Source organism: Oncorhynchus mykiss, chromosome 14, assembly GCF_013265735.2.
Source record: "Oncorhynchus mykiss isolate Arlee chromosome 14, USDA_OmykA_1.1, whole genome shotgun sequence".
NCBI classification, from domain to species: domain Eukaryota; kingdom Metazoa; phylum Chordata; class Actinopteri; order Salmoniformes; family Salmonidae; genus Oncorhynchus; species Oncorhynchus mykiss.
The window spans coordinates 14,683,080-14,708,971 of NC_048578.1; the positions used below are offsets into that span (position 1 = coordinate 14,683,080).

The window sequence follows — 25,892 nt, forward strand, 5'->3', positions numbered from 1 at the left end:
AAAACCCAATGATACGTCTTAACCTCAAACATAGTGGAGCTCAATGGCCTTGAAATTGCCAACTGCCCTCATTGTTTGAGGGGTCTTAGTACTCTGTTGAACCATGACACTTGAGTTTCTCTCAACTTGTTTCTGTGGCCCTGAAGACATTGTGCCATGAAGGATTTTTCTAACTGACAGTGAGAGGAAAGCGTGACATATGAAACATGTTTAGCTCCAATAATGGTCCAACAGCAAGGGAGTATTGTGTCTAACAACAACATTTCAAGCCTTAAGAAGATAAAATATTCGTCAACATACATGCTCGTATCGAAGTATTTTCCATATCTACAATTAGAGAAGATGTTGGGAGGGAGAAGGTCATGTCAGCGTCACCCCAAATGTCAATAGTCTCTAAATATGTCACTTTAATGGGATATTGATATTTAGACTTTATGATTGCTAATCTATTACAGAAGGTGATGCATGCTTTGAGTCCAGGATGCAGCAAGCCAAACAATTACTGCTATGCACACACACCTTAAAATAGGTGCCTATACACACACACCTTAAAATAGGTATTTGTTCTTGGAGCATGCTCAAATCAAGGAGCCGCATTGAGTGATTGCTAAGTATTATTCACCTGCTGACCTGCTGCTGGGATTTGTGAAGTACACTAAGTGCTATTGCATGTGAAGAAGAAGAAAATAATATGATGCCTCTTATTGTTCATCAATGTTACATTGTCTTCACCGTGGAATATATTGATTTGCATGTATGCTTTTATGAAATACACGTTTGTTTTGGAAAGTGTGCTGTAATGTTTGAGTGGAATAAGCTTGAAGTGGATACCCTCAAAATGTTGGATGCACATTGCAGTCCTCTGGGCTTAGTTTGCTGTCTGTAGTGTTGAAATAAATTATATATATTACAAATATTTTTTTTACCCCAGATCTGCAAACCACATCAGCAAATGGCCAATATCTTTTTGTTTTGATTGCCATTTTAAAGGTCCCATTCTTTATCCTTAAGTTGCAAGGCAAGAAGGCGCAATATGAAGAGCCAGCAGTAACCCATTAACCTACATTCTCAGGCCCTGAAGAGCTGTGTTTTAGATACCTGTATACCAACAACCTTTTTACAGGGCAGTAGAGCATCTGCCAACATTTCAGCAAGAGTACAAAATGGTAGAGACATGGATACTCTCTCTACACTATTTTCCCCAAATAAATAACCTGCTGCCAACCTAATACACCAAATGTGTTAAACTGTTGATGTCAAATTGAGGCAGAATATATTGGACATATTTACAAACGAGAATCATTGTTACGGCACACAATGACCCCCCCTAACCTGTGTCTTGTTCTGAAATTAACCAGTTGGTATTTAACTGGCACAGAGAGGGAAAATTACCCAAATTCCGCAGATTGGCTTGAATGCATTGTTGGATACACCTACTGAGCAGTTTGTGCGTGGTATAAACAGCAACATGCAGCTTTACCACAGCTTAAGGGAATGAGCTCGTAACACATCAACTCCAGCTGACATTAGAATCGGGTGCAGTGCACATTAACAACCACTCTCTTCTCACAAGAGTGCCATGCAAATGTTGCCTGTATGAAGTGAGTAGTATGTTGGAGGTGATTGTGTGTTGTTATTTTCGTGTGAACAGCCAGATGAAACATAGATTCATACTTATCTGTGGGTGGAGACCCTGCATGGCATACTGTATTAGTGAGAGGTAAATGTAGGAGGAGACAGAGAGAGGAGATGAGTGTGTATGTGTGTGTGATTACAGGAGAAAGGCTGGGTTCAATATATAGATTTGCTTATCTCTCTCTGTCGTGTCCACTGGGGGCAGCTCTATAAGCATACCTTCCCCAGAGGGTAAGGGTCATACAACACTTTTACAAGAAGGAAAGGTGTTTACTTTGAAATTAAAACCCTAATTTACTCGGTGTGAACTGCAGGCACAAGCAACACTGTTTTTAATTACAACGTGTTACAACTGCAACACCATTCTTGTCATTCTTGAATCAAATCATCAGTGATCTTAGGCAGTTAGCCTGGTAATTCCTGTATTCTGTTCTGAAAACATCCAAGTGATCAACCAGTTGGAAAACAATGTTTTACACCATAGTGCCTTGAATGATTAATGGTACCTCAAAGGTCATCAGTGATTATAAATTGTCTGGATTTTTTTTACTGTCACTTTTTCCTCTATGCAACATTGTCGTAATAACATTAGGCCTATATTAGCATTGTTATACATCTATGTAAAGAAAGAAAACGGCTGGTTTTAACGCGAACACTTAAAAAAAAAACTAATTATAGTTGTTCTTTAAAATGCAGAAAATTTGCGTTTATTTGGCCGTTATAATGGCGGCTTCGGGAGCCAAAACCCCAATTCCCATCAGACTTTGCGTCCATCCTGCGTGTGTGCTCTGTATGCAAGGAGGGATGGATTTTGGAGAGCGTTTGGAAGAAGAGAATGGTTTACTGGTTACAGTGCTGTGTTGGATAGCAGGAACCGCCGCTGCTGAAATATAGAATAATGCAAAGACGCGGATGGACGAAGTGGAAGATGGGGCTTGGAAATCTATTAAGCAAATCAAATATTGCTTTTAAAGCATAGCATTTGGTTAGACGACAGATGGTTTTACCACGGACACAGAAACCAAAAGAAAAGGGAGATTCAGCAAGAGGTGAGAAGCCGCAGGCTATACGAGACATTTGAAACTGTAACATTGAAAAACGTTATACACATTTGCTTAAAGTTTCAAAAATAGTTGCATTGTATTTTACAAGATTACGGGCAGCATTCAGTTAATTGACCTATTTGCTCTTAATGGGCATGACATTATCTTTACATAGTGTATGTTTTTAGATTGACTAAAGGTGTTCGATTGTATTATATTTTAGAAATGGGTGAGGTTTTTTGTCATACAAAAGACGGTGTAGCCTAACCAGTCTTTGGTCCACGTTTCATCGACACCTATGACAGTTTACCCCTAATAGCGGTTGTGTCTACCTATTCGTAGGTTGTTTTTTTTGCCGTTGCATTTCGGTAATGAGTTTTTTTTTAAACTACCTCTTGTCATTTCTTTCTAAAATGAGAGCGCTATAGCAGGCTATAATGGTTACGCGATAAAATGTGTGCCTAGAAAACTGGAGAAAGGTGAATAATAACATTTACCGGACATAATATATGTGTTTTAAAGTGAAATACCTATTACTGTTATGCAGAATAGCGCCCACCTGTATGACAGATCTGAATAGAATCCGACACTTTAAGGTTATTGCTTTTAGCCATTATGGGGGATAGGGATAGGGAACATCGGTGTAGTAGGAAGAGAAAGGGGGTCCTCTCATTTGGAGTTTTTCCCCGTTCAGGACGGATGTGAATTATTTGCGACACAGCCACATAGGAAAGAAGAAGGATCAGTGAGTAGGCTAGAGAAACTGAACGAAACCATGCCCAGAATCCAAGTGTGAGGACCATCTGCAATGTCTTGTTAGTTACTGTGTTATAAACAAACTCCCCATTCAGCAAATGCTATGCATTTACGAAATGGGAGTGAACTGTGTAGTTGTATTGCTAGATAGAAGTTAAAACGCTAATCTGATTATAATTTTTTTTTACACCAAACTGTTTATTCCAGGAAAGTGACCAGGCGCTCAATGTTTATGGACAGACCAACGCATCTCTGGCAGATGTAATGGAAACAATATCTCTGCTCCAGTTTCTCTTTGAAATGTATCAAGGGAAACAGATAACTGACTCTCAGGGCTAATCAAGCAGTGGTTGAGTTTGAAAGTGGATGCACTCAAAGCACTGTGCCCTGTCATGCACAACACCATGTTAAAGCAACAAACCTGGAATAACACTGGGCATTCAGTCCAGCCAATGAGAAAGCCATGGAAAAAGTTAGTGGAAAATGTACAGTATAAGCCTCAATTGTGACTCTTTTCTTGCCCCATATATTAAGCGACGTCTCAAAAACTGCTTTTCTTGTCCAAAACCATTCTGTGTTTTCTCAGAAGGGAGCCTCAGTTTCACTTTGGCTTTATGACAACGCTAAGGACAGCTGCAATCAACTTGGAAAAGCACATGTGGAGTCAACAAAATGGATATTCGAATTTACAGCTGGCCCACTCTGGGTTGAAAATGTGAGGGCAAGGAAAGCCCTATGAGGAATAGTCGGAATAGCAGTATCTCAAAATGGCCCAAACCAGTTTGCTGCAGGGGAAGCGTTTTTACTGCAGGGACTGGGTCTTCCACAAGATCCAGCACTGCATCCGGGAAAAAACGAATGGCCTGAGTGGTGTGACCACCACTCCCAGCAAGCAGTCCTCTGCCTCCGGTACTGGCGCACCCAACCCCAGCGGCAGTTCCGCAGCAGGCTCTGCGAAGGCCACCACCTGGGGGGTGTTGCTGGTGGGGGGGCCTGGGAGTGGGAAGACGGCCCTATGCACAGAGCTTCTGTGGCCCACCTCAGCCCAGGGGGCTCATCGGGGGCTGCAGCAGCAGAATCTGGCCTTCCATTTTTGCCGTGCGGACGACTCGGACACACTCTGCCTTGGCGGCTTCATCCGAGGCCTGGTGGCCCAGATCTGCCAGAGCGGCCTGGTGCCGGATTACAAGGAGAAGGTGCATGAACCAGCGGTGCAGAGCGCCCTGCAGCCCGGGGAGTGTGAGAGAAACCCCACTGAGGCTTTCAAGAGGTAAGTGAAACCTGCTACCCCACCCCCTTCCCTCCTCTCCCTTCCTTGCCTTACCCCACCCCTCCCCTTTTCACTGCTCAAACACTTTCCTTAACCCCAACCTCCTCTCTCCCCCTACCCATTGATGAAGTGTTTGTGTTGTTGTTTTCCCCTTGTGTGGCATGCTGTGGGACTGTCCCCACTAGCCCTTGGTTGAGGAAAGGTCAGTTATTTTAAGTGGCACCAAAGCTCAGGTGGCCAAAGGGAAGAACATATATCTAATACAAGTACAATTGGACATACAGGATAAAAAATACTGTTAGACTGGGGCTAACTGCTATGTGTGTATGTTACTTGCATGACTTGTCTACACAACGTGTTAGCCAGTCTATACTATTACACACATGGGATGGGTTAGCCAGTCTATACTATTACACACATGGGATGAATTATCAGTCTATACTATTACACACATGGGATGGGTTAGCCAGTCTATACTATTACACACATGGGATGGGTTAGCCAGTCTATACTTTTACACACATGGGATGGGTTAGCCAGTCTATACTATTATACACATGGGATGGGTTAGCCAGTCTATACTATTACACACATGGGATGGGTTAGCCAGTCTATACTATTACACACATGGGATGGGTTAGCCAGTCTATACTATTACACACATGGGATGGGTTAGCCAGTCTATACTATTACACACATGGGATGGGTTAGCCAGTCTATAGTATTACACACATGGGATGGGTTAGCCAGTCTATAGTATTACACACATGGGATAAATTAGCCAGTCTATACTATTACACACATGGGATGAATTAGCCAGTCTATACTATTACATACATGGGATGGGTTAGCCAGTCTATACTATTACATACATGGGATGAATTAGCCAGTCTATACTATTACACACATGGGATGAATTAGCCAGTCTATACTATTACATACATGGGATGGGTCAGCCAGTCTATACTATTACACACATGGGATGGGTTAGCCAGTCTATACTATTATACACATGGGAAGGGTTAGCCAGTCTATACTATTACATACATCGGATGAATTAGCCAGTCTATACTATTACATACATGGGATGAATTATCAGTCTATACTATTACACACATGGGATGAATTAGCCAGTCTATACTATTACACACATGGGATGGGTTAGCCAGTCTATACTATTACACACATGGGATGGGTTAGCCAGTCTATACTATTACACACATGGGATGAATTATCAGTCTATACTATTACACACATGGGATGGGTTAGCCAGTCTATACTATTACACACATGGGATGGGTTAGCCAGTCTATACTATTACACACATGGGATGGGTTAGCCAGTCTATACTATTATACACATGGGATGGGTTAGCCAGTCTATACTATTACACACATGGGATGGGTTAGCCAGTCTATACTATTACACACATGGGATGGGTTAGCCAGTCTATACTATTACACACATGGGATGGGTTAGCCAGTCTATACTATTACACACATGGGATGGGTTAGCCAGTCTATAGTATTACACACATGGGATGGGTTAGCCAGTCTATAGTATTACACACATGGGATAAATTAGCCAGTCTATACTATTACATACATGGGATGGGTTAGCCAGTCTATACTATTACATACATGGGATGAATTAGCCAGTCTATACTATTACACACATGGGATGAATTAGCCAGTCTATACTATTACATACATGGGATGGGTCAGCCAGTCTATACTATTACACACATGGGATGGGTTAGCCAGTCTATACTATTATACACATGGGATGGGTTTGCCAGTCTATACTATTACATACATCGGATGAATTAGCCAGTCTATACTATTACATACATGGGATGAATTATCAGTCTATACTATTACACACATGGGATGAATTAGCCAGTCTATACTATTACATACATGGGATGAATTAGCCAGTCTATAGTATTACACCCATGGGATGGGTTAGCCAGTCTATACTATTACACCCATTGGATGGGTTAGCCAGTCTATACTATTACACACATGGGATGGGTTAGCCAGTCTATACTATTACACACATGGGATGGGTTAGCCAGTCTATACTATTACACACATGGGATGGGTTAGCCAGTCTATACTATTACACACATGGGATGGGTTAGCCAGTCTATACTATTACACACATGGGATGGGTTAGCCAATCTATACTATTACACACATGGGATGAATTAGCCAGTCTATACTATTACACACATGGGATGGGTTAGCCAGTCTATAGTATTACATACATGGGATGGGTTAGCCAGTCTATACTATTACATACATGGCATGGGTTAGCCAGTCTATACTATTACATAGATGGGATGGGTTAGCCAGTCTATACTATTACATAGATGGGATGGGTTAGCCAGTCTATACTAATACATAGATTGGATGGGTTAGCCAGTCTGTACTATTACATAGATGGGATGGGTTAGCCAGTCTATACTATTACATACATGGGATGAATTAGCCAGTCTATACTATTACATACATGGGATGAATTAGCCAGTCTATACTATTACATACATGGGATGAATTAGCCAGTCTATACTATTACATACATGGGATGAATTAGCCAGTCTATACTATTACATACATGGGATGAATTAGCCAGTCTATACTATTACATACATGGGATGAATTAGCCAGTCTATACTATTACATACATGGGATGGATTAGCCATTCTATATTATTACACACATGGGATGAATTAGCCAATCTATACTATTACATAGATGGGATGGGTTAGCCTGTCTATACTATTACATAGATGGGATGGGTTAGCCAGTCTATACTAATACATAGATTGGATGGGTTAGCCTGTCTGTACTATTACATAGATGTGATGGGTTAGCCAGTCTATACTATTACATACATGGGATGAATTAGCCAGTCTATACTATTACATACATGGGATGAATTAGCCAGTCTATACTATTACATACATGGGATGAATTAGCCAGTCTATACTATTACATACATGGGATGAATTAGCCAGTCTATACTATTACATACATGGGATGAATTAGCCAGTCTATACTATTACACACATGGGATGGGTTAGCCAGTCTATAGTATTACATACATGGGATGGGTTAGCCAGTGTATACTATTACATACATGGCATGGGTTAGCCAGTCTATACTATTACATAGATGGGATGGGTTAGCCAGTCTATACTATTACATAGATGGGATGGGTTAGCCAGTCTATACTAATACATAGATTGGATGGGTTAGCCAGTCTGTACTATTACATAGATGGGATGGGTTAGCCAGTCTATACTATTACACACATGGGATGAATTAGCCAGTCTATACTATTACATACATGGGATGAATTAGCCAGTCTATACTATTACATACATGGGATGAATTAGCCAGTCTATACTATTACATACATGGGATGAATTAGCCAGTCTATACTATTACATACATGGGATGAATTAGCCAGTCTATATTATTACACACATGGGATGAATTAGCCAGTCTATACTATTACATACATGTGATGGATTAGCCAGTCTATACTATTACATACATGGGATGGATTAGCCAGTCTATATTATTACACACATGGGATGAATTAGCCAGTCTATACTATTACATAGATGGGATGGGTTAGCCAGTCTATACTATTACACACATGGGATGGGTTAGCCAGTCTATACTATTATACACATGGGATGGGTTAGCCAGTCTATACTATTACATACATCGGATGAATTAGCCAGTCTATACTATTACATACATGGGATGAATTATCAGTCTATACTATTACACACATGGGATGAATTAGCCAGTCTATACTATTACATAGATGGGATGGGTTAGCCAGTCTATACTAATACATAGATTGGATGGGTTAGCCAGTCTATACTATTACATAGATGGGATGGGTTAGCCAGTCTAAACTATTACATACATGGGATGAATTAGCCAGTCTATACTATTACATACATGGGATGAATTAGCCAGTCTATACTATTACATACATGGGATGAATTTGCCAGTCTATACTATTACATACATGGGATGAATTAGCCAGTCTATACTATTACATACATGGGATGAATTAGCCAGTCTATACTATTACATACATGGGATGGATTAGCCAGTCTATACTATTACATACATGGGATGGATTAGCCAGTCTATATTATTACACACATGGGATGAATTAGCCAGTCTATACTATTACATAGATGGGATGGGTTAGCCAGTCTATACTATTACATAGATGGGATGGGTTAGCCAGTCTATACTAATACATAGATTGGATGGGTTAGCCAGTCTGTACTATTACATAGATGGGATGGGTTAGCCAGTCTATACTATTACATACATGGGATGAATTAGCCAGTCTATACTATTACATACATGGGATGAATTAGCCAGTCTATACTATTACATACATGGGATGAATTAGCCAGTCTATACTATTACATACATGGGATGAATTAGCCAGTCTATACTATTACATACATGGGATGAATTAGCCAGTCTATACTATTACATACATGGGATGGATTAGCCAGTCTATACTATTACATACATGGGATGAATTAGCCAGTCTATACTATTACATACATGGGATGGATTAGCCAGTCTATACTATTACATACATGGGATGGATTAGCCAGTCTATATTATTACACACATGGGATGAATTAGCCAGTCTATACTATTACATAGATGGGATGGGTTAGCCAGTCTATACTATTACATAGATGGGATGGGTTAGCCAGTCTATACTAATACATAGATTGGATGGGTTAGCCAGTCTGTACTATTACATAGATGGGATGGGTTAGCCAGTCTATACTATTACATACATGGGATGAATTAGCCAGTCTATACTATTACATACATGGGATGAATTAGCCAGTCTATACTATTACATACATGGGATGAATTAGCCAGTCTATACTATTACATACATGGGATGAATTAGCCAGTCTATACTATTACATACATGGGATGAATTAGCCAGTCTATACTATTACATACATGGGATGAATTAGCCAGTCTATACTATTACATACATGGGATGGATTAGCCAGTCTATACTATTACATACATGGGATGAATTAGCCAGTCTATATTATTACACACATGGGATGAATTAGCCAGTCTATACTATTACATAGATGGGATGGGTTAGCCAGTCTATACTATTACATACATGGGATGGGTTAGCCAGTCTATACTATTACATAGATGGGATGGGTTAGCCAGTCTATACTATTACATAGATGGGATGGGTTAGCCAGTCTATACTATTACATAGATGGGATGGGTTAGCCAGTCTGTACTATTACATATATGGGATGGGTCAGCCAGTCTATACTATTACACACATGGGATGGGTTAGCCAGTCTATACTATTATACACATGGGATGGGTTAGCCAGTCTATACTATTACATACATCGGATGAATTAGCCAGTCTATACTATTACATACATGGGATGAATTATCAGTCTATACTATTACACACATGGGATGAATTAGCCAGTCTATACTATTACATACATGGGATGAATTAGCCAGTCTATAGTATTACACCCATGGGATGGGTTAGCCAGTCTATACTATTACACCCATGGGATGGGTTAGCCAGTCTATACTATTACACACATGGGATGGGTTAGCCAGTCTATACTATTACACACATGGGATGGGTTAGCCAGTCTATACTATTACACACATGGGATGGGTTAGCCAGTCTATACTATTACACACATGGGATGGGTTAGCCAGTCTATACTATTACACACATGGGATGGGTTAGCCAGTCTATACTATTACACACATGGGATGAATTAGCCAGTCTATACTATTACACACATGGGATGGGTTTGCCAGTCTATAGTATTACATACATGGGATGGGTTAGCCAGTCTATACTATTACATACATGGCATGGGTTAGCCAGTCTATATTATTACATAGATGGGATGGGTTAGCCAGTCTATACTATTACATAGATGGGATGGGTTAGCCAGTCTATACTAATACATAGATTGGATGGGTTAGCCAGTCTGTACTATTACATAGATGGGATGGGTTAGCCAGTCTATACTATTACATACATGGGATGAATTAGCCAGTCTATACTATTACATACATGGGATGAATTAGCCAGTCTATACTATTACATACATGGGATGAATTAGCCAGTCTATACTATTACATACATGGGATGGATTAGCCAGTCTATATTATTACACACATGGGATGAATTAGCCAGTCTATACTATTACATAGATGGGATGGGTTAGCCAGTCTATACTATTACATAGATGGGATGGGTTAGCCAGTCTATACTAATACATAGATTGGATGGGTTAGCCTGTCTGTACTATTACATAGATGGGATGGGTTAGCCAGTCTATACTATTACATACATGGGATGAATTAGCCAGTCTATGCTATTACATACATGGGATGAATTAGCCAGTCTATACTATTACATACATGGGATGAATTAGCCAGTCTATACTATTACATACATGGGATGAATTAGCCAGTCTATACTATTACATACATGGGATGAATTAGCCAGTCTATACTATTACACACATGGGATGGGTTAGCCAGTCTATAGTATTACATACATGGGATGGGTTAGCCAGTCTATACTATTACATACATGGCATGGGTTAGCCAGTCTATACTATTACATAGATGGGATGGGTTAGCCAGTCTATACTATTACATAGATGGGATGGGTTAGCCAGTCTATACTAATACATAGATTGGATGGTTTAGCCAGTCTGTACTATTACATAGATGGGATGGGTTAGCCAGTCTATACTATTACATACATGGGATGAATTAGCCAGTCTATACTATTACATACATGGGATGAATTAGCCAGTCTATACTATTACATACATGGGATGAATTAGCCAGTCTATACTATTACATACATGGGATGAATTAGCCAGTCTATACTATTACATACATGGGATGAATTAGCCAGTCTATACTATTACATACATGGGATGAATTAGCCAGTCTATACTATTACATACATGTGATGGATTAGCCAGTCTATACTATTACATACATGGGATGGATTAGCCAGTCTATATTATTACACACATGGGATGAATTAGCCAGTCTATACTATTACATAGATGGGATGGGTTAGCCAGTCTATACTATTACATAGATGGGATGGGTTAGCCAGTCTATACTAATACATAGATTGGATGGGTTAGCCAGTCTGTACTATTACATAGATGGGATGGGTTAGCCAGTCTATACTATTACATACATGGGATGAATTAGCCAGTCTATGCTATTACATACATGGGATGAATTAGCCAGTCTATACTATTACATACATGGGATGAATTAGCCAGTCTATACTATTACATACATGAGATGAATTAGCCAGTCTATACTATTACATACATGGGATGAATTAGCCAGTCTATACTATTACATACATGGGATGAATTAGCCAGTCTATACTATTACATACATGGGATGGATTAGCCAGTCTATACTATTACATACATGGGATGAATTAGCCAGTCTATACTATTACATACATGGGATGGATTAGCCAGTCTATACTATTACATACATGGGATGGATTAGCCAGTCTATATTATTACACACATGGGATGAATTAGCCAGTCTATACTATTACATAGATGGGATGGGTTAGCCAGTCTATACTATTACATAGATGGGATGGGTTAGCCAGTCTATACTAATACATAGATTGGATGGGTTAGCCAGTCTGTACTATTACATAGATGGGATGGGTTAGCCAGTCTATACTATTACATACATGGGATGAATTAGCCAGTCTATACTATTACATACATGGGATGAATTAGCCAGTCTATACTATTACATACATGGGATGAATTAGCCAGTCTATACTATTACATACATGGGATGAATTAGCCAGTCTATACTATTACATACATGGGATGAATTAGCCAGTCTATACTATTACATACATGGGATGAATTAGCCAGTCTATACTATTACATACATGGGATGGATTAGCCAGTCTATACTATTACATACATGGGATGGATTAGCCAGTCTATATTATTACACACATGGGATGAATTAGCCAGTCTATACTATTACATAGATGGGATGGGTTAGCCAGTCTATACTATTACATAGATGGGATGGGTTAGCCAGTCTATACTAATACATAGATTGGATGGGTTAGCCAGTCTGTACTATTACATAGATGGGATGGGTTAGCCAGTCTATACTATTACATACATGGGATGAATTAGCAAGTCTATACTATTACATACATGGGATGAATTAGCCAGTCTATACTATTACATACATGGGATGAATTAGCCAGTCTATACTATTACATACATGGGATGAATTAGCCAGTCTATACTATTACATACATGGGATGAATTAGCCAGTCTATACTATTACATACATGGGATGAATTAGCCAGTCTATACTATTACATACATGGGATGGATTAGCCAGTCTATACTATTACATACATGGGATGAATTAGCCAGTCTATATTATTACACACATGGGATGAATTAGCCAGTCTATACTATTACATAGATGGGATGGGTTAGCCAGTCTATACTATTACATACATGGGATGGGTTAGCCAGTCTATACTATTACATAGATGGGATGGGTTAGCCAGTCTATACTAATACATAGATTGGATGGGTTAGCCAGTCTGTACTATTACATAGATGGGATGGGTTAGCCAGTCTATACTATTACATACATGGGATGAATTAGCCAGTCTATACTATTACATACATGGGATGAATTAGCCAGTCTATACTATTACATACATGGGATGAATTAGCCAGTCTATACTATTACATACATGGGATGAATTAGCCAGTCTATACTATTACATACATGGGATGAATTAGCCAGTCTATACTATTACATACATGGGATGGATTAGCCAGTCTATACTATTACATACATGGGATGAATTAGCCAGTCTATATTATTACACACATGGGATGAATTAGCCAGTCTATACTATTACATAGATGGGATGGGTTAGCCAGTCTATACTATTACATACATGGGATGGGTTAGCCAGTCTATACTATTACATAGATGGGATGGGTTAGCCAGTCTATACTATTACATAGATGGGATGGGTTAGCCAGTCTATACTATTACATAGATGGGATGGGTTAGCCAGTCTGTACTATTACATACATGGGATGGGTCAGCCAGTCTATACTATTACACACATGGGATGGGTTAGCCAGTCTATACTATTATACACATGGGATGGGTTAGCCAGTCTATACTATTACATACATCGGATGAATTAGCCAGTCTATACTATTACATACATGGGATGAATTATCAGTCTATACTATTACACACATGGGATGAATTAGCCAGTCTATACTATTACATACATGGGATGAATTAGCCAGTCTATAGTATTACACCCATGGGATGGGTTAGCCAGTCTATACTATTACACCCATGGGATGGGTTAGCCAGTCTATACTATTACACACATGGGATGGGTTAGCCAGTCTATACTATTACACACATGGGATGGGTTAGCCAGTCTATACTATTACACACATGGGATGGGTTAGCCAGTCTATACTATTACACACATGGGATGGGTTAGCCAGTCTATACTATTACACACATGGGATGGGTTAGCCAGTCTATACTATTACACACATGGGATGAATTAGCCAGTCTATACTATTACACACATGGGATGGGTTTGCCAGTCTATAGTATTACATACATGGGATGGGTTAGCCAGTCTATACTATTACATACATGGCATGGGTTAGCCAGTCTATATTATTACATAGATGGGATGGGTTAGCCAGTCTATACTATTACATAGATGGGATGGGTTAGCCAGTCTATACTAATACATAGATTGGATGGGTTAGCCAGTCTGTACTATTACATAGATGGGATGGGTTAGCCAGTCTATACTATTACATACATGGGATGAATTAGCCAGTCTATACTATTACATACATGGGATGAATTAGCCAGTCTATACTATTACATACATGGGATGAATTAGCCAGTCTATACTATTACATACATGGGATGGATTAGCCAGTCTATATTATTACACACATGGGATGAATTAGCCAGTCTATACTATTACATAGATGGGATGGGTTAGCCAGTCTATACTATTACATAGATGGGATGGGTTAGCCAGTCTATACTAATACATAGATTGGATGGGTTAGCCTGTCTGTACTATTACATAGATGGGATGGGTTAGCCAGTCTATACTATTACATACATGGGATGAATTAGCCAGTCTATACTATTACATACATGGGATGAATTAGCCAGTCTATACTATTACATACATGGGATGAATTAGCCAGTCTATACTATTACATACATGGGATGAATTAGCCAGTCTATACTATTACATACATGGGATGAATTAGCCAGTCTATACTATTACACACATGGGATGGGTTAGCCAGTCTATAGTATTACATACATGGGATGGGTTAGCCAGTCTATACTATTACATACATGGCATGGGTTAGCCAGTCTATACTATTACATAGATGGGATGGATTAGCCAGTCTATATTATTACACACATGGGATGAATTAGCCAGTCTATACTATTACATAGATGGGATGGGTTAGCCAGTCTATACTATTACATAGATGGGATGGGTTAGCCAGTCTATACTAATACATAGATTGGATGGGTTAGCCAGTCTGTACTATTACATAGATGGGATGGGTTAGCCAGTCTATACTATTACATACATGGGATGAATTAGCCAGTCTATGCTATTACATACATGGGATGAATTAGCCAGTCTATACTATTACATACATGGGATGAATTAGCCAGTCTATACTATTACATACATGAGATGAATTAGCCAGTCTATACTATTACATACATGGGATGAATTAGCCAGTCTATACTATTACATACATGGGATGAATTAGCCAGTCTATACTATTACATACATGGGATGGATTAGCCAGTCTATACTATTACATACATGGGATGAATTAGCCAGTCTATACTATTACATACATGGGATGGATTAGCCAGTCTATACTATTACATACATGGGATGGATTAGCCAGTCTATATTATTACACACATGGGATGAATTAGCCAGTCTATACTATTACATAGATGGGATGGGTTAGCCAGTCTATACTATTACATAGATGGGATGGGTTAGCCAGTCTATACTAATACATAGATTGGATGGGTTAGCCAGTCTGTACTATTACATAGATGGGATGGGTTAGCCAGTCTATACTATTACATACATGGGATGAATTAGCCAGTCTATACTATTACATACATGGGATGAATTAGCCAGTCTATACTATTACATACATGGGATGAATTAGCCAGTCTATACTATTACATACATGGGATGAATTAGCCAGTCTATACTATTACATACATGGGATGAATTAGCCAGTCTATACTATTACATACATGGGATGAATTAGCCAGTCTATACTATTACATACATGGGATGGATTAGCCAGTCTATACTATTACATACATGGGATGGATTAGCCAGTCTATATTATTACACACATGGGATGAATTAGCCAGTCTATACTATTACATAGATGGGATGGGTTAGCCAGTCTATACTATTACATAGATGGGATGGGTTAGCCAGTCTATACTAATACATAGATTGGATGGGTTAGCCAGTCTGTACTATTACATAGATGGGATGGGTTAGCCAGTCTATACTATTACATACATGGGATGAATTAGCCAGTCTATACTATTACATACATGGGATGAATTAGCCAGTCTATACTATTACATACATGGGATGAATTAGCCAGTCTATACTATTACATACATGGGATGAATTAGCCAGTCTATACTATTACATACATGGGATGAATTAGCCAGTCTATACTATTACATACATGGGATGAATTAGCCAGTCTATACTATTACATACATGGGATGGATTAGCCAGTCTATACTATTACATACATGGGATGAATTAGCCAGTCTATATTATTACACACATGGGATGAATTAGCCAGTCTATACTATTACATAGATGGGATGGGTTAGCCAGTCTATACTATTACATACATGGGATGGGTTAGCCAGTCTATACTATTACATAGATGGGATGGGTTAGCCAGTCTATACTATTACATAGATGGGATGGGTTAGCCAGTCTATACTATTACATAGATGGGATGGGTTAGCCAGTCTGTACTATTACATACATGGGATGGGTCAGCCAGTCTATACTATTACACACATGGGATGGGTTAGCCAGTCTATACTATTATACACATGGGATGGGTTAGCCAGTCTATACTATTACATACATCGGATGAATTAGCCAGTCTATACTATTACATACATGGGATGAATTATCAGTCTATACTATTACACACATGGGATGAATTAGCCAGTCTATACTATTACATACATGGGATGAATTAGCCAGTCTATAGTATTACACCCATGGGATGGGTTAGCCAGTCTATACTATTACACCCATGGGATGGGTTAGCCAGTCTATACTATTACACACATGGGATGGGTTAGCCAGTCTATACTATTACACACATGGGATGAATTAGCCAGTCTATACTATTACACACATGGGATGGGTTTGCCAGTCTATAGTATTACATACATGGGATGGGTTAGCCAGTCTATACTATTACATACATGGCATGGGTTAGCCAGTCTATATTATTACATAGATGGGATGGGTTAGCCAGTCTATACTATTACATAGATGGGATGGGTTAGCCAGTCTATACTAATACATAGATTGGATGGGTTAGCCAGTCTGTACTATTACATAGATGGGATGGGTTAGCCAGTCTATACTATTACATACATGGGATGAATTAGCCAGTCTATACTATTACATACATGGGATGAATTAGCCAGTCTATACTATTACATACATGGGATGAATTAGCCAGTCTATACTATTACATACATGGGATGGATTAGCCAGTCTATATTATTACACACATGGGATGAATTAGCCAGTCTATACTATTACATAGATGGGATGGGTTAGCCAGTCTATACTATTACATAGATGGGATGGGTTAGCCAGTCTATACTAATACATAGATTGGATGGGTTAGCCTGTCTGTACTATTACATAGATGGGATGGGTTAGCCAGTCTATACTATTACATAGATGGGATGAATTAGCCAGTCTATACTATTACATACATGGGATGAATTAGCCAGTCTATACTATTACATACATGGGATGAATTAGCCAGTCTATACTATTACATACATGGGATGAATTAGCCAGTCTATACTATTACATACATGGGATGAATTAGCCAGTCTATACTATTACACACATGGGATGGGTTAGCCAGTCTATAGTATTACATACATGGGATGGGTTAGCCAGTCTATACTATTACATACATGGCATGGGTTAGCCAGTCTATACTATTACATAGATGGGATGGGTTAGCCAGTCTATACTATTACATAGATGGGATGGGTTAGCCAGTCTATACTAATACATAGATTGGATGGTTTAGCCAGTCTGTACTATTACATAGATGGGATGGGTTAGCCAGTCTATACTATTACATACATGGGATGAATTAGCCAGTCTATACTATTACATACATGGGATGAATTAGCCAGTCTATACTATTACATACATGGGATGAATTAGCCAGTCTATACTATTACATACATGGGATGAATTAGCCAGTCTATACTATTACATACATGGGATGAATTAGCCAGTCTATACTATTACATACATGGGATGAATTAGCCAGTCTATACTATTACATACATGTGATGGATTAGCCAGTCTATACTATTACATACATGGGATGGATTAGCCAGTCTATATTATTACACACATGGGATGAATTAGCCAGTCTATACTATTACATAGATGGGATGGGTTAGCCAGTCTATACTATTACATAGATGGGATGGGTTAGCCAGTCTATACTAATACATAGATTGGATGGGTTAGCCAGCCTGTACTATTACATAGATGGGATGGGTTAGCCAGTCTATACTATTACATACATGGGATGAATTAGCCAGTCTATGCTATTACATACATGGGATGAATTAGCCAGTCTATACTATTACATACATGGGATGAATTAGCCAGTCTATACTATTACATACATGAGATGAATTAGCCAGTCTATACTATTACATACATGGGATGAATTAGCCAGTCTATACTATTACATACATGGGATGAATTAGCCAGTCTATACTATTACATACATGGGATGGATTAGCCAGTCTATACTATTACATACATGGGATGAATTAGCCAGTCTATACTATTACATACATGGGATGGATTAGCCAGTCTATACTATTACATACATGGGATGGATTAGCCAGTCTATATTATTACACACATGGGATGAATTAGCCAGTCTATACTATTACATAGATGGGATGGGTTAGCCAGTCTATACTATTACATAGATGGGATGGGTTAGCCAGTCTATACTAATACATAGATTGGATGGGTTAGCCAGTCTGTACTATTACATAGATGGGATGGGTTAGCCAGTCTATACTATTACATACATGGGATGAATTAGCCAGTCTATACTATTACATACATGGGATGAATTAGCCAGTCTATACTATTACATACATGGGATGAATTAGCCAGTCTATACTATTACATACATGGGATGAATTAGCCAGTCTATACTATTACATACATGGGATGAATTAGCCAGTCTATACTATTACATACATGGGATGAATTAGCCAGTCTATACTATTACATACATGGGATGGATTAGCCAGTCTATACTATTACATACATGGGATGGATTAGCCAGTCTATATTATTACACACATGGGATGAATTAGCCAGTCTATACTATTACATAGATGGGATGGGTTAGCCAGTCTATACTATTACATACATGGGATGGGTTAGCCAGTCTATACTATTACATAGATGGGATGGGTTAGCCAGTCTATACTATTACATAGATGGGATGGGTTAGCAAGTCTATACTATTACATAGATGGGATGGGTTAGCTAGTCTATACTATTACATACATGGGATGAATTAGCCAGTCTATACTATTACATAGATGGGATGGGTTAGCCAGTCTATACTATTACATAGATGGGATGGGTTAGCCAGTCTATACTAATACATAGATTGGATGGGTTAGCCAGTCTGTACTATTACATAGATGGGATGGGTTAGCCAGTCTATACTATTACATACATGGGATGAATTAGCCAGTCTATACTATTACATACATGGGATGAATTAGCCAGTCTATACTATTACATACATGGGATGAATTAGCCAGTCTATACTATTACATACATGGGATGAATTAGCCAGTCTATACTATTACATACATGGGATGAATTAGCCAGTCTATACTATTACATACATGGGATGAATTAGCCAGTCTATACTATTACATACATGGGATGGATTAGCCAGTCTATACTATTACATACATGGGATGGATTAGCCAGTCTATATTATTACACACATGGGATGAATTAGCCAGTCTATACTATTACATAGATGGGATGGGTTAGCCAGTCTATACTATTACATACATGGGATGGGTTAGCCAGTCTATACTATTACATAGATGGGATGGGTTAGCCAGTCTATACTATTACATAGATGGGATGGGTTAGCCAGTCTATACAATTACATAGATGGGATGGGTTAGCCAGTCTGTACTATTACATAGATGGGATGGGTTAGCAAGTCTATACTATTACATAGATGGGATGGGTTAGCTAGTCTATACTATTACATACATGAGATGAATTAGCCAGTCTATACTATTACATAGATGGGATGGGTTAGCCAGTCTATACTATTACATACATTTGATGAATTAGCCAGTCTGTACTATTACACACATGGGATGGGTCAGCCAGTCTATACTATTACACACATGGGATGGAATGCAGTGTTGAACACACATGCCTCATGTCTGGCCATCTGGTGATGCTTATTGCACCATCTCTACATCACACACTGGGAAAGTAGGTCAAACGTTCAGTGAGGTAAATCATTTTTAAATAGTCAACAGACTCATTGATTTCCCTTGGGTTATACGCCTTTCCCAACGGAAGTTGAGGAAGTAGCCCTGTGTCAGTTAGTATAGTAATAAGGCACTATTGATGCCTGGGACTTGACTGTGAACTTTGAGATTGAAGACAGGTTAACATGGGGACATGGACAACCTGTGGAAATACAGAGGTCCATTTCTGGTCACTGTCAAAGGAATGGAGTGCTTCTCACAGACTGCATCACCAACTAGTCATGGCCCAAACAAGGGTATTTCTTCACCGCTTGAGATTTGGTTCAGACTTGGTGGACAACATACAGAATTCTTATCCAATGAAGATCACAGCCTTTTGTTTGGGGAGTAAATATGAACTCTGAAGAATTTCTTATCACCATCTCAGGTGTAAAAGTGTCGTGGATACTGTTGTACACAAATAATCTCACGGCCCCTTGGCAATCTACTAGATGTTGTCAGGTTGCAGAACGTTGGAATGTGGAAGATCTGTAGCCAAGCCAAAATCCTCCGCTTTATTTTTGCGGACTGGCATTTACAATAGGCAACGCAAGTAATGGAGGAATATAGAAAAAGTTTAGTATTCTTCCAAAATGATGGTTACCCTAATTGACTTTAGGGATATCATTTCACAGTGGGCGGAAAACTCATCTCAGGTGAACGTGTTCCAATAACTAGGATATATTCTCGATCAATAAATGAAAAAGAGTGTGTTCATTTGTTACATTTTTGTCATTTAACTGATGCTCTTATCCAGAGTGACTTACAGGAGCAATTAGGGTTAAGTGTCTTGCTCAAGGGCACGTCGACAGATTTTTCCACCAGTCTTGTGAATACCAGAGAGTTTAACCAAATTCCTCGTCAAAGTCAAACAAGCGTGTATGTTGATCGTAATCATCGGTTGTGTGTCAATGCAATAAACCTGGTTCAGACGTTGGTTGACATCTCCATCCTATGCACTGCCATCCTCTCCATTCACCATTGTGTACTTTTCTAGTCACCAGAGTAAGCTATATCTCGAATAGGATATCTTGGATAGGAACAACGGCAACATGAAAACCTGGGAGGGAGGGGATCTAACTACAATATGCTTTCCCTCTATTAATGGCCTCTACCATGTTTTGACTAGAGCACTAGCAGTGTAATTAAATGTGGCCTTGTTTGAAACTATCCAACAACAGTCTCTCTCTCCCCAACATGTATTTTTTTCCTCGGGACAAAAGAGCACACATAAATAGGTGGAATTAACTCAGTCATGTGGGCACTCTAAAAGCTGAAGGCACTGGGAAATGTGCTGAGAGGGGAGATTACTTTTTTGTTTAGGTGAGAGCTTTTGGGGTTTGTTTGTAAGTCTAATTTTCAAATGGGCGTGCAGTTGTTTGAATAACTGCCAGGCAAATCTGTGCGTGGTAGCAAAGGGAGCTTGTAGCGTGTTCATGGCTTGAATCTGAAAACCAGGTTTGAGTTTCTTGTCAGAATTCTGTCTGCGTTCTTGCCTTTATGACCCTTTTGCTTTGAAAGTTGATTGTGGCTTTTCCAAATGTTCTATATGTGCTCCAAATAAAAAACATTGTTAAATACATAGGCCTACAGCTAGCATAGCAAGCTACTGTTCCAAAGCTTTTTACATGCAAGGACTGAAGGCGATGACAAGTTTGTTGCTAGCCTTTACAAATCACATTGACAGCAATATGCTGCTTTTCGTCTACTGTAGTTGAAGCTTCAGATGTTATTAATAACATCAACATTCATAAACTCCATAAATGATGGATAGTGATCTGGATGTATTGAAACTCTGCTGACACTTATGTTCATGGTATATGATTGTCCTAACTTCACAATCCTGTGTCATGATCGTCTGATGCAATTCACCATAACATCGCTGGTATCCTGAAAAATGCATCTTTACTCTGAGCTTATTTGCATGTCACAAACAGGTGCAACTATGTATCTGCCTACCGTCGAAATACATCATTATAAAGGCACAGTTCTTGTAAAGTTGGATCAGTACCTGTACTCTGTTTTTGTACTTTGTAGTACTTATTGTACTTTGCAGTACTTATTGTACTGTTGCCTAGAAGGTTGGGGACTGCAGAGGGGTAGTCGGGGGGAAAGAAGAGGATGCTAATCGAAGATGAAAGTGCTGCGCGCCCTTCATGTGGTGCACGGCTGCGGAAGACTCACTGCAGATTAGGCCACGTTTTAAAGGATGCCGCTGTGGCGTGTCAGGCTCAGCCCCAGACAGCCAGAGAGACGGTCTCAGTGGCTGCAGCTATGACTCAGCATTCTGGAGCCAGCCCCCCTGTCCACGTCGCTTTAACTTGGCATACAGGGGCGGTGGGTATGGGAGTGGGTGTTATGACAACAAATAGCCCAAACACGTTCATCGGATCCCCTTTGCGTGTTTGCATGACGAACATATTAAATGTTAACTGAGCTGCTGGCTGCACATATTCAGATACGGGGAGGGTCGCTAAGTGATGTGAAATGAAAGCCCCGGCAGAATTTTTGTTGTGCTTTCAGAGGATGTCAATTCGGCAATGCCGTGTGGGATATGCCTACTTCTGTCTCGCGCTGACTGGAGTGAATGGGAGGGAAGGAAGTTGCATATGCTTTGTCTGGAACATGATGTTTTCTTGTGTGTCCTCATCAGGATGAAATACAGGAGACCCTCTCATTGCCCCCACAGGCTGCTTCGTCAGACATTTACCATGCCGTGTGTGTACTGTGTAGCGTGTCCCAGAGTCCAATTTTAACAGAAGTATATACATAGGGGTAGGAGGTTAAGAAACTAAGATTTAAAGTGGGCTTTTTTGAACAGAAACAGATCTGGTCTCTCTCTCGTCAGCAGGAAGCAGATTGTGCAGTCAACCTTTCCACCTGTTCTTGGTTATGGTGATACTATTTATCAAAGTGAATCTGCCTCTACTATTAAAGCCCTGGATGCCGTTTTATCACTGGAGACAGTTTCATCACTCATCACTGTATTCTTTACCAAAAGATTGTCTGGACCGCTCTGAAGTCACGTAGATCACATCATTACACTCTTTTTATTTACGAAGGCCTGCTCCACAAACTTCCGACTCACCTAACATCACTGTTAAGATTTAAAATGAAAAGTGATCAAACCCGTTCACAGGGTTGATTCACTCTGGAGACTCCTTTGACGTCTAGGGAGTTAGGTAGATCCGTTGCGTGTGGAATGATATACAATGCACTTTAAAATGGAAGGAATTGGTGCCTCTAGGGCATTTCAGACGGATCTTTTTTTACTGAAGAATTTTTTTTCTGAAGAATGTGTCTGTTTTTTTATGATTTTGTTAAGCTTTTTGTGTGTTGTTCTGTATAATAACGTCTAGTTTAGTGTGTATATGAATGTGTAGTTTCACGTGTTTATTGTATTTTGATGTGTATTGTGGTGCTATACAGGGATCATCTGGAAAAGAGACATTGGGTGTCAGCATTGACTCCCTGTCAAAATAAAGGTTTAATCAAATGTTAAAAGAAAATTGGTCTGGGAGTTGGCAGGAGGAAATTTCAGATCCCACTGACATTGTTGGCCAGTGGGCCAGTGGGCAGCCTGGCCGGGAATGCACACCTTACCACTTAGAAACGTATATCATGGCCTCCCGGGTGGCGCAGTACTGCAGCGCCAGCTGTGCCATCAGAGTCCCTGGGTTCGCGCCCAGGCTCTGTCGTAACCGGCCGCGACCGGGAGGTCCGTGGGGCGACGCACAATTGGCCTAGCATCGTCCGGGTTAGGGAGGGATTGGTCGGTAGGGATCTCCTTGCCTCATCGCGCACCAGCGACTCCTGTGGCGGGCCGGGCGCAGTGCGCGCTAGCCAAGGTTGCCAGGTGCACGGTGTAGCCTCTGACACATTGGTGCGGCTGGCTTCCGGGTTGGAGGCGCGCTGTGTTAAGAAGCAGTACGACTGGTTGGGTTGTGTATCGGAGGACGCATGACATTTAGCCTTCGTCTCTCCCGAGCCTGTACGGGAGTTGTAGCAATGAGACAAGATAGTAGCTACTAAAACAATTGGATATCATGAAATTGGGGAGAAAAAGGGGTAATTTTTTTTTTTAAATAACAAAAAAAAAGAAATGTATATCATTTCAGGGGTTAGTGTAGGGAATAAACCTGTTTGTGATCAATCAACTAACCCCCACAACATTTAAATACATTTTCTGGTTATGCCAAATTGGAGGCATGTTTAGTTGTCATGTTTAGAGTCATGTTTAGTTTTTTTGTTGCTTTGTTTGAAATAGATGAATTCCAAAGAACAAAATACGTTGTTTTTGTGTAGGTTATTGAATTGTATAGGCTAACCACTCCTGTCCTTTACCTTGTATTGCATGAACTGTCTCTAGAGCACTGTTTACGACAGCTCTAGACCTCTCCCTTTTCTAGGATGTCTGCAGAAAATAGATTTTGCAACATCCATCAACTCATTACCAGATTCCCCCCTTTGTCTGTCTGTAAGCCAACTAATTAGCCGTTTTCACCTTGAATCAAGTTACTGCTAAGTTGTAGCCACCTAGTTTGCCATTTTCACCTTGAGTCAAGTTACTGCTAAGTTGTAGTAGCCATTTATACATACATTTAGTCTTCCTTCTGGAGAAAAACGCTTTGTCTAAAAGCCCACATTCAGTAAATCCAGTCAACCAATCCATGACTCCTTGCTACTGCAGGGAGGAGGGGGAATCCCATGGAGATATGAATTGTGGGCAGAATAGCTTAATGCCAAAAAAAAAGATCTTGATAAACTGTGCAGTTTATCAGAAAATGTCAGAAATGGTTTTTCTACTTGCAGAGACTTGTGGGTTGTGGAGATGCAGTTGTTTGAGCTTTAGAAATGTTGACATGTCTGAGATCCCCATTGCTTTATACTCTAAATGCTTTGCTGTACTTTCTTGACTCCTCTTTGACAAAATGCTAGTGTTGTTCATTCCAGCATAGTTACCAATTCACCTCTGTATACATGCAAGGTGAAAAGTCCTTCATTTGTTTATGAAGCATTCAGCTGAAGTCTCCTAGAGAGCAATAGTAATGGTGTCTTTTTGTAGGCACTAACG

At 39.6% G+C, this 25,892-nt stretch overlaps 1 protein-coding gene across 2 annotated transcripts in view; it reads left to right on the plus strand.

Annotated features, from left to right (window-relative positions):
- The first annotated feature begins 2,447 nt into the window (after positions 1–2,447).
- The window catches only part of LOC110488887 (ankyrin repeat domain-containing protein 50), a 45,617-nt gene continuing 22,172 nt past the window's right edge, over positions 2,448–25,892 (plus strand). The window contains exons 1-2 of one of the 2 annotated variants that reach the window (XM_021561329.2): positions 2,448–2,684; positions 3,642–4,704. In XM_021561329.2, coding sequence (XP_021417004.1) covers positions 4,202–4,704 — 503 coding nt within the window. In that variant the 5' untranslated portion in view covers positions 2,448–2,684; positions 3,642–4,201. The remainder of the gene's footprint in view (positions 2,685–3,641; positions 4,705–25,892) is intronic. The other variant, XM_021561330.2, reaches the window with a different exon arrangement.